Consider the following 12,552-nt stretch of genomic DNA (forward strand, 5'->3'; position numbering starts at 1 on the left):
TAAATGAATATATAAATATACAAAGCACATCAAATGCTTTTGTTTTTCACTAATTTTATGAAACATTGATGCAACAACCAAATTGCTGGAAAGTCACACTGGACTGACTATGCTCATTCAGTTAACTGAATTTCAAATCTAAATATGGATTTTGCATCTTTTAGTTAAAACTTTTCTGTGAATGTGCTATTATATCTTGGTACAGTCTGTAACTCAACCATATTGGAATTTTGTGACTGCAAAACTTTTCCTGATGTAAATCTAAAAAGTGACAATATCAAAATTTTTACAAATAACATGCAAAATATCTAAAGCTTTTTACAGCTACAATAACTTAAAAAACTCTTGCAATAGAATAATAAAAAATGTTTTCAAAATACTTTTTCTAGTCAATCAACTTCCATTCAGTCTTACATTGATTAGTTAAAACAATATACACATTTATAATTTTTTATATTTATATATTAATTTATTAGAAGTTTTAAAATAAGTAAATATTTTCTCACAACCTAATAAGTATTTTCACTTGTCCTTTTTTTGTTGTTATTGGTTCTTTAGGGTTATTTGATGTACTGTAGAAAATCTCATTTTTAGCAAATAACATTATCCAATGAAACCACTAAATGTTTAAAAACAGCTTTATTCATGTTATCTTACTATCATTCTGGTTCTTAAGTACACATATTGATGCCTTTGGTGGAAAGACCAACTTTAACAAATTTTAAAGTACATAAGTGATAGTTAGAAGCAACACCTGCTAAGTAAACATGTTTATATTCAATGTTTTTATACCATCCATCTTGACAAACTTTAAACTCCAGCATTCCGTTGAGCTTCAACCAACCTTTCAGAAATATCCTTCCAGTTGACAATATTCCACAAAGCTTTTACATAATCTGGTCTGGCATTCTTATACTGCAAATAATAAGCATGCTCCCATACATCTATTCCAAACAGAGGTATTATGCCTATTAAGGAAAAAAAATTACTTCAAAATCTTGTTTTAAATAGAATAAAATTACAAGGGAAGAAAACTAAAAAAAGAAATCAAAACAGAGTAAGAGACATTCTAACATCTACTTATGGTTTTAAGAATGATATGGAATTATTTTAAAATATTTTATGAAAATCCATTTCTATGATCATATGCAACCCATAAAACAGAACATGGGACATGCACTCTTATTAACCACTAGAAACACTTTAAGAAAAATATTATGCCACATAAATTACAAGGAGTGTATCCACTCAACAAAACCTCTAATAAATGTAACATAGCTGTAAACTTAAAATAATTTTTTGTGATGCAATATACATTACTACTCATATTAAAGTATCTAAAACACTGATTAAGCTGTGCTAAGCAGTTTTTGAGTGAACAGCTATTGTTTAATAGTATTACATATGACACTAATAGGATACAGTCTACAGTTACCTACAGCCCTGAGTAAACAAGTTGAGAAAACAAATAGTTTGACAAAGAGCAGACATTCCTAGCTCAATTCTTGAACAAAGTAAAGGTTTCCTTACTAAACCTCACTTGGTATTATTTCAGGTATAATAATATTCCAAAACGTTTGTTTAGTTACAAAAAGTTGTATATATAATTTGACATCTTAAATGTTAAAATATATTTGTTGCAGATATGCAGACTGAAAACTGGATCACAGTAGGGTATGTAATGTATGTAGTACCATTTAGATCTAAAACTATTTCCACTATACAGATACCAGTTTCATTCAGGAAATAACCATTTTGATGACAGTAAGCATTTAAGGCTTACATATGCAGTGAAATTTAAAGTTTCTCATACGATTATTTTTTACCAATCCTGTACTTTCATGATCACCTAGAATAACTAAAAACATTTACCTACACCAAATCAATTTTAAGTTAGGGCACTAAGAAACACATGTAAAGAGAGGAAAACTTTATAATAATTAATTGAATTTATTGCTATCAATTATTAAAAAACATTAAATATCTTTTCATTTAATTAATGTTTTCAGATACACCTTAAAAGTGATAATTAGATACCTGTTGTAGCCTGGAGTGGATCTTGATTAGCAGATGATGAAAGTTGTAAGTTATTTGTGATTGTATTGAAACCAAGCCATGCCCATCCTGAACCTTGAACAGTCACAGCCATATTTGACATCCGAGTTTTAAAGTTCTCAAAACTTCCAAAATCAGATTTAATTAAATGCATCAAATCACCTACAAAATATCGGAGGTATAAGAAAATGAAACAATTTGCTCAGCCACTAGAATAACAGTAATGTTGTAACAACTAAAGGCATTCTGTAGGTTTAAACAGCACTCAATTTTAACAACTGTAATATTTTTTGTCCCAAAATTCATTAATTACAGACAACATTATAAATCACTCAACACACATTATAAAAAACAATCAGTAAAACATATCCCCAACAATTTACTTTTTTTAGTTTGACACTTGTGTGGCAATACAGTTCATGAGTATGTGGATTTGACAATTAAGTTTTTTTGTTGTTTTTTTTTTGACAAACAAAATTTGTTTTTTCAAATAGTGACCTATTGAGTTTGAGTAAGACCTTCTGTTTTAAACTATTTACAGCACCAAAATGGATTGCTGCAGAAGGATGGACATCATTGTTGCTATATAATCTCCACCATTTTGGTCAGATTGATGAAAGAAAAAAAGCTTACAAATCTAAATAAACTATACTTTAAGTACCTCAAAACTTGTGGAGAAACTGATAACCCTTTGAAGGAATAACTCAGCAATTGTTATGGAAACATTTTCATAATTATAATGGTATATTTATGTTTTAAAACATGAAATAAAACATTATACAATTTGTAATTTTTATTGTTTCATACATCAAATTACATTGTACAAAAATATCACACAAAAATAATGATTGATGTATGTGTACATTGTGCCTTAGAACAAAAGTATATACTAATCCTCAATAATGTGGAACAGATGCATTTTCCTTGGCTATATATTCACATCTAACCCTTCACATAGAACTGCAAAAAAGGAAGAACTAGTATAAATTATGCTTTTACTTGTATAAAAGGATTTTCTCTCTAATATTCTAGAAAAGTTAAAACAATGGATGTTGGAGAATACTTAACACCTGTAAAGTATGTTTCACATACTTATATTAAGATAAATAAATAATATACATGGATGCAGTAAGCCTAAATATCTTGTTCACACATTATTTTTGAGTTTTACAGAAAGGTAAATGCACTTACCAAACATATTTCATCAAGACATAAATAACTTGTTTTAGTGGTTTCGAAGCAATGTAGCAAAAACAATGTTACAAAAAGAAATTTCTATATAGGGACTAAACATTACTTTGAGAGTGAAAACATTAAAGCTAATTATAACAAAATAAATAAATGAATTAAAATATACAATCTAGCAAACAAGAAACTTGAGAAAACTCCCTCACCATCTGGTTCACCTCCTCCATTTGGTGACAAATTTTGCCAAAAGATGGAGTGGTTGATGTGTCCCCCTCCATTAAATCTTAAAGCTGGCTGCAAAGCAATTATGCTTGTTATGTCACCTGCATTAGGAGGGGAAAATTGTTTTAAGTTCAGTATATAATCAAAGAATACCTACAGGGGGAAAAGCACAAATATTTTATACGTAGCACAACTATGAATACAAGGAGCATGTCAAAAGACAAGACTTGAGAAAATACAATTTTAAGCATTTCTATTCTTTACCACAATAAATGGTATATTTATACAGAAATGAAAGAGAATAATCACAGTATATTACTCGTTGGTTCACTGCTTTCTTCCACTCATCCTGATCCTCTTCCACTTCATGTGGCTCTAAAACATTTCTCAAGAAACATTTGTAGTTTTGTTAAAAATGATCAAAGCATATTCCTATGTATTTTTATATTACCTGAATCAGAAAGCAACCACAAATATTGCTTTTATGGATCCTTTCCAGAAACTAATGCAAATTCACATTCATATGTCAATACATCAAAACCAAGATATTTTTACATACAACTGAAACCATAATCCACAAACAAGATGACTACACATGTTGCAGTGAACTATTTTTGAATTTCAAACTATATTTCAAAATATCTGTAGATTTACAGATGCCAATATTTATTAAATAAAATATGTTGCCTGGGATACAAAGAATTAATAATTAACAGATTTTCTGAGTTTTTATTTTTTTTTAAGTTTTTGGTCCTCCAGATAAGTTATTGATGTTACACAAAAACAGTGTGATACTCAAAAATCACAGTAAAAAACAAATACAGATCGGTGCTCTTAAATAAAGAAAAAGAATATGCAAACAAGTTTGTCATACAACTACAAAACAACTGTATTAATGTATGGAGGAAAATGTAGAAATACAGTGAAAAATTTGTAAAATGAAACTGGAGAGGTAATATATATATGGAACAGAACACAGTTGAGGCATATCATCAAGTAGGGTAACAAACAACAACAACAGTTCACTTTTTAGGGAGCAATTTAATAAAATCCAATACATTATTCAAGTACCATAAAATGGAAATCAATATTACAAAAAAGGTCATACTGACATGGTTTCAACATCAACATATTGATGTCACACCTGTTACCAAATTATGTACAACTATTAACTGCACACCTAGCCAGTTTATAGACAGTGTCATGGTACTTTACTCACTCCACTTTGAAGATTTACAGTATTAATTGATAAGTATTCAAATTTTTAAAGGCAAAGAAGCACAGTTGTGCTACAGAATGGTTATGTTTAAGATGCACACAAAAATAAAGAAAACACTGCAGTGTGGTTAATTTTCAAAAAGCAAATAATAAATTTAAGTTTTGCATTAATTTCACCCTTTAACAGCATTATTGATATTAATGCTTATGCAATAGTCAGGAATAGAAATTATATTTAAATGATTTAATGCATTTTAGTCTTAAGATAAATTGGACTTAAATTATGAATGTAACTTAACAAATAGTTGTCACCAGTCTTTTACAATTAGACTCCTTTTATGTATCACCAATCCTTTACTAAACAAGGAACAGTCCAACTCTTTAGAACACATTTGATAGCAAACATTAGCAACAGTTATTAATAAAGTTGGGTAATTAACTCAATTAACAGAATCTATAAACATCAATTAATTCAATGTTACAATTAAAATACTGACATTACGATTTCTTATTTTTGATTATTTGAAGATTGTTTAGCTTTAATATGACTCACAATAAACAATCAACTCATTAAAATTAGTTTTCAATTATCACTTTTCCATTATTCCAACTATCCAAGTCTCATGGGAATAAAAAACTAATGAGCCTGACAAATAAGTTATCAATTCTACTAACTGTCAGTTTTAATAATTAAAATAGAGTTCTTGATATATGAAATGACAGATAGAAAAACCTGTTTCAGAATTTTAATGGTGACCTTTCAGTGCACTTTTATGGATCTTTACCAGAAACTAATGAAAATTCATGTGCGTATGTCAATATGTCATTTACAAAATTTTTCTTAGCAGACACTTGCACAAAATGTTATATAATCCAGATATCAAATTAAAAAGAACCTGTTGCCTTATTTCACTGAAAACTTAAATACTTACTTTTAGCTTGTGCTTCAGCTAATTTTTCTTCTGCAATGTTAAGATTGTTCACATATGTTGCATGGTGTTTCTGATGATGAAGATGCATTATTTCTGCTGAAATCACTGGTTCAAGAGCATTGTAATCATATGGCAAATCTGGCAGAGTGTGTTTTGCACAGTGTTGGCCACAAGCAGCTGACACCAAGCTAAAACCACTGAAACAAAAACATGATACAGTAATAATTCAAACTAAAAACTTGTGCATAAAATGCTAGTTGTCAGACCTGGATAACCTTTGACCTTTATCATCCACTCAACGAAACTTTATTCAGTTACCTTCAAATCAACACACGTTCTACATCCTCATTTATAAATTCTTAAAGTGCTTTGTTATTAAATATTTTGACTCTTAAAATGTCTGTTCACCAAGTTTTCATCATACCTTTAATCTTGGTATATTTTAAACATAACTGTCACTAACCATATACTATTTATTCACTTCCTTCATTAAATACAGATCTTAAAATACTTCATGGTCTATCAAACTGCTTAAAATTTACTATAAAATAATTTAAAATGAACACTGTAGAAATTCACTTTTAATACCTAGAATTTTATATCCAGGTGTAAAAAATGATTTAGTACAGAATGGTAAATGAAATTTAATTGTATACCAAATATTAAAAATATCTTATTGCACACAACTTACCAGTACATTATAAGGATGTGTCATACAATGTTTTACAGCCAGTGAAATTTCTTCAAATAAATTATTAGACCATGTTGTACACACCTGGTTAAAATTAAGATTCTACAATATAAAAAGTTAAAATCAGAAATGATATTAATAGCTTTTTAGAAGGCAAAATTGGCCAATTTGAGATACAACTCAACACAAACTAAAGCTTAGCTGTAGTAACACATCTAACTGATGTTTATTTTGTATCTAATACAATTTGTATGACATGACAAGAGTAGTTCCAAAAAAATGTTAAGATTTTAAATGGGAAGCTCTACCCACACTAGTTGTATTAATTTAGTAGAAATACCATGAAAGGTCCACATGCTTCCAAGTCTATCAAAATAACTTATTTTTAAAAGGATAACAGAAATTACCATTGTGTGTTAAATGATTTAGTACTGCACAGTAATGTAGGCCCTGGAAAACAAAAAAAGATGTGTAGCTGTGAATGAGAAATTAAGACTAATCTATCATGAGCAGCTTCCCCCCCCCTTTAGTTATGCATTATGTTAAATATTTAAGATGCAATATTAATATAAAATATTAGTTTTCAGGGAGGGCCATGAGTGTACAATGTACAGAACTTTTTGTTGGTTATGTACCAACTAAATCCTTATAATATACCATTAGTTATCTTATTCCCCAGTTCTTGTTATGAAAATTAGTCCTTTGATGAACAGTTGCATGTTCTGAAGTGCAAATGATTGACAACTGAGCCTATACATGTTCACACACAAACATGGTATTTAGAACAAGTAAATTAATACTATTTTTTTATAAATGAATAAAACATCACCATGTTGCCAGGTAATACTAAAACTTGTCTGTACAGAATCTAGAAACAAATCCAAGCAATTTTAATAGAGATATTTGTCACATATGGCTGTGGTAGAAATATGGTAAGAAAAATTAAGCACTGGAAGACATGCAGATCTTTACAAGTAGCATAACAGTATCAAAAACAGCATAGAATATAAGACCTTATCACATGATCCACTCTGTATTACCTTAAGCTTATGCATATGACCTTGATCTCAGCCTAATGAGTGATAAAGATTTCAAACATGCCATACTAATAAACATCTTTAAAGTGTGTGCTACCTTCATTCTTACCAGATTTAAGATATGTGGGAAGCTCTCAGATTTCTCATTTCATTCCATCAAGTGATTGTGATGCTAAAGAAGCTTTCAAAATGTTTTTTTTTTCAGAAGACTGATCAAGCCTAACTTAGCAACTTAACAACACACTGATTTTAACCATGCACCAATAATACCAAGCTGCACACAACCTTCCTGATGACTATGACTTGTACTGAAATATTGTGTACTATAAAAATGCAACACTTGTATATTTAAACTGCTCATTTACAAGTATACACACTAAATAACCATTAAGACTCATTTACTTAAAAAAATAACTAAGGCAGTGGATTGTATAACAATGTATAACCTTTTCATATTTATAGAATTTAGAATTATAAATTCCAGTTATCCTTTTATTTTTTCATACAGTGTATATCTATCAACAAACTCAGTTTAGTGAATGATTATTACAAACCTTAAATTGTGGCTTGACAAGTATCATAGTGTGGTTAAAACTAAAAGTTTCATTTTAATCTGCTGTAAGTGAAATGTATCAACACAGTAACAAATTAAGAAATGGAAGTTCTTCATTTTGAAAAGTTTAGCAAAAAATAATTGCTTGTAAAATCAAATACAAAATACACCATCTAATTTTGATGTATGAAAAATTCAACACAAATTAAACAGGGCAATATATATTTGCTAAAAATGTAAAGTGATCATTTTAACAAATGATGTTTACTTTCTAGTATTAGCATACCTTAAGAAGTGATATTTTAAATGTTTTAGTAAATATATTAAATATAAATAATTATTTGTAGTCTAGTATTTATTAAAACATCATACTTTCATAACTTGACTGTCAATGTTCAAGCATTGACAGTGCATGCAACTAACCACTAAAACATTGTTCTGCAGATGTTTAAAATATAAATGTATTAAAAACACTTATAATTATGTTTACAAAATATTAACTGTTTTATACTAATTCAAGGGAATAAATTGTAATTTTCTATTTATAATCACAAATTTTTAAGCATTATCCAACTGTGTTCTTGACGCATGATAATTTTTCACATTTCTTTGGTTTCCCCATTCTTATCTCCTCACATTGTCCCCAATCTATAAAGGCTTCTTTTCATCCTACACACTTATGTTAATTTGATAATCTTCTCAAAAACTAACTTTTCAGCATATTGAAACCCATTGAGTGTATAAACGTATACACAAGTTTGAAGGGTATTAAAATAAAAATGTATTCTGTATTTCTCCTTATGATGACTTACACTTTAGTAAGCTGAAACAGTTAATTTTAAGATTAATAATGTTCTTTGTCATTCAATGTTGACTGATTAAAAGCTACTGCCATCTAGTGATTGCAGCAAAAACTGATTTTTGGAGGTGAAACAGATTAACCAAACATAAATCTTCTCTTACCAACCAATTTCCTTTTCTTTCAAAGATGCCATCTTGATGATGAAAATGGTATGGACTCAGTGGACTTCAAAATGCTTTTCATAATGTGCCACACAAGATAAAGAAAATTATGTTATCTATAGTTGGGGAAATACTAGTAAATTGAATTATAAGACAGTTGACATTGGAATGGGGGATGGACAGACCAATCAAACTGGATTCTTGTTATTAGTAGAGTACCTTAGAGATCAGTGCTTGGACTTTTGTTTTGACTTATCTTCATTAACAATATTGAAAAGGTGAGTTATTAAAGTTTGCTAATGATATTAAACTCTTGGGTATTCTTAGCTGTATTGCAGATTATGGATATTTTAAAATGACTTGAATAAATTGGTCCTTTTTGAGATATTACCTTTAATTACAGTAATAAGGTTAAGTATTTTGATTATCATAACTTAGGTTAAATATTTTAAATAGATAGGAATCTACCAGGTAGTGCAATTAATTAATAGGAGTTTGTAATGGTGATGAATAAGTCACTTAAGCCATTGAACCAATATGTTCTTAGTGGTAAAGCTAAAAGAATTTTAGGATAGATTTTCCAACATACTGACTATAAAACAGAGTTTATTACCTTTTTCTACAAAAAAACTAAGTAGGACTCACATGAAATATCATGTACAGTTTTCATCTCTATTTAATAAAGGATATTGACTTATTGATAAAAATTCAAAGAGAGGGATACCACTATTAGACTGATTCCAAGACTGGATGTTGTGTGAAAGAGTTAGCTTTTCTCAACTTATTTTAACTTGAGAAGAAAACAGGTGTTCTTATATTAAAATTTATCTGATTATCTGGAGTTTAACAGAACAAATGCCTTTGATTTACTTCTACAATATTATGAAGAAAATAGAAGACAACTTTAAAACCCAGAAAAGATACACTAGGCTTCAGTTAAAACAGCTTTATTTTTCTAACAGGGTAATTGACTCACAGAACTACTTGCCATCAGAAGCAATGGAAGCCAATACTATACAGGAGATTAGAAGTGAAATCAATAATTTTCTCAAAAAATAAAGGGAGGTTTTTAATTTTTACTTTTCTCATGAATGAGTATGCACAGACAGTCTTGAAAGACCACATTGTTCGTTGCTGTATGTTATGTTCCCATATCTAAATGTTTATTGTTAATAGTACAAAATGTTTGCAGCAGAATGGGTACAGTTTGCAGATAAATGCAATACTTTCTCTAGGTAGCAGCTATTGCATGGTCTACAACAAACTATACTTGAAAAGTCTGAAGAAAGAAAGTTGATATTATTAGCAATACCATGAATTATTATTAATATGCATCACAAAATACAGCAAACCCTAAGACATGACAAAACTACATATACAATACGTTTACTTTAATGGAGAAGTATCTGAGAACAGCTAGTGTGGTTACTAACACTCTTACTAAAAAAAACAGAGAGCAATGTTTTGACTTTTTAGATCATCTTCAGATTAACAAAGAGGCAGTTTGCATTTGACTTTCTTTACCTGAAGATGACCTGAAAAAGTCAAAACATTGTTATCTGCTTATTAGTAAAAGTGTCAATACCCATACCAGCCATCCTGAGATACATTTTCACTTCAAGTGGGTTTTTTGTCATCATGAATTAATGGATGTCTCCCTATTTTTCATTTCAATACATTTTTTTTTCAAGTATAAATGTTGGCTTTAAGTTATAATATCTTAATTATTTCTAAACTTAAAATGTTTTCATGTAAAATTCCTCCTGATAGGGTCTTAATGTGGGACTTAAAACAATATTAAATAGTTACTTCACACTGATGAAATGGCTAAATTTACAGTTTTAAATTATAAACTAAATATGTGATGGTCAATGTGGAAAGCTAGCCACATGATTTTTTGACTAGCTTCGAGGATAAATTCGAATGGTAGCTTAGCTACTTCAGAATTGTAATAAGGACTAAAGGTACTAAATTTACGTTTCAGTCATGTTAGATTTAATATGTCCATGGTACAGGGCTACACTGTAATGAGCAGTACAACTATACGTAATATACAAGTTATCTGATTTTGCACACACGCTTGAAACGGATGAAATAATTAAAACATCTATGTTTTCACTCGCACAAGTTTTTATCGGTTGTACATACAACTAACACAGTAAAATTTTTTAATTTGTTCACAACGTTTCACCACGTTTCTTTGGCATCATCAGGTAAAATAACACTTTAGCTTAAATTCTTGTAGTTTTGCACTTCAACTTATGATGCCAGTAAATCTGGTGAAACGTTGTGAACAAAGCAAACAAAAGTTCTACTATGTACAATCGAAAAACGTTGCGTGAAATTGAAAGTTCTCTTCAATGTCATGTGCACGATCAAGTCTTCCGACAATAATTTATAAAGTCCATTAAAAATTGTAACTTAACAATTATAAAACATGTACAGTTATATATCAAACATTCTTTGTTTCAGAAAAAATATTAATAAACAAAACTACTACCTTTTAAATAATCTTAAATTTCTTATCGCCAGCATGATGTTACTTCAATACACTGAAACCACGTCTTACACACTATTCACCTATGACAATATTTAAACGCACGTGATTTGTTATGTTTTAAAATATAGGCATATAACATTAGAGGACGCTTTTATAATTAAAATTATGGCAAAAAAGGAAGAAGAAGCAAACTTTAATCAGTATTCAGTTAGACTTTAAAAGCGAAATGTTTAAAAAACTTAGTTGAATTAATTCATCATAAATTGAATGAAATTAGAAATCATGAAAGCTTCTTTTCTTAAAGATCTCTGAAATAAAACAAGTAATCATTGTTTTTAGCTCATTTTCCGGTGGATGTAAAAAAAAAAAAATCATCTAAAGCCTTTTCCATCATGTATGTTCATCACTTTTATTATTAGCTCGATATTACAAAACACAAAACGGTTTGCTTGTTTCTTGAATTTCATGCAAAGCTGCTCAAGAGCTATCTGCGCTAACCGTCACTAATTTAGCAGTGTAGAACTAGAGGAAAGGTCATCACCACCCACCGCCAACTCTTGAGCTACTCTTTTACCAAAGAATAGGGGGATTGACCGTCACATTATAACGGACTCGCGGCTGAAAGGGCGAGCATGATTGGTGCGACGGGGATTCGAACTCGCGACCCTTAGATTACGAGTCGAACGCCTTAACCCACATGGCCATGCCGGGCCGTAACACAAAACAGAACGAGACATAAAGTCCACCTCCCGCTAGTACAGCGGTAAGTCTACGGATTTACAACGATAAAATCAGGGGTTCGATTCCCCTCGGTGGTTTCAATAGATAGCCCGATGTGGCTTTGCTATAAAAAAACACACACACATACAGACAAAGACTTAATTGGTTGATGTGTAGTTTTTCATGAAAACTCTAAATTAACAAAATAAGCTAACCCATACTGTAAAAAACTGGCACTTAAGGAGATATTTAAACAATAATCATACCTTTATGTTCATCAATAGGTACAAATACAAAAATCAACTAAGTGAAATAAATGTGATACAATAGTGAAAAATTAAATAATAAATACATAATTTCAATAAAACATAGTGCTACAGAGGCGGAACATTTTTTTGCATCACCTAATGTGTTTGCGATTTTCTTCAGAATCGTCGTCTGTTTTGAAGCTGTAATACATGTGTCTGCAAACG

General features: G+C 29.8%; 1 protein-coding gene across 1 annotated transcript; it reads right to left on the reverse strand.

Annotated features, from left to right (window-relative positions):
- Positions 1–620: 620 nt before the first annotated feature.
- On the reverse strand, positions 621–11,492 carry LOC143247586 (superoxide dismutase [Mn], mitochondrial-like). The gene is made up of 5 exons (XM_076495900.1): positions 11,360–11,492; positions 5,616–5,812; positions 3,450–3,566; positions 2,038–2,217; positions 621–968 (listed from the first exon to the last, which is right to left on the reverse strand). The coding sequence occupies exons 1-5, from the start codon at positions 11,392–11,394 to the stop codon at positions 811–813; spliced, it is 687 nt and encodes a 228-aa protein (XP_076352015.1). The 5' UTR covers positions 11,395–11,492; the 3' UTR covers positions 621–810.
- Between the last annotated feature and the right edge of the window lie 1,060 nt (positions 11,493–12,552).

The sequence above is a fragment of the Tachypleus tridentatus genome, chromosome 1 (genome assembly GCF_004210375.1).
Source record: "Tachypleus tridentatus isolate NWPU-2018 chromosome 1, ASM421037v1, whole genome shotgun sequence".
NCBI lineage: Eukaryota > Metazoa > Arthropoda > Merostomata > Xiphosura > Limulidae > Tachypleus > Tachypleus tridentatus.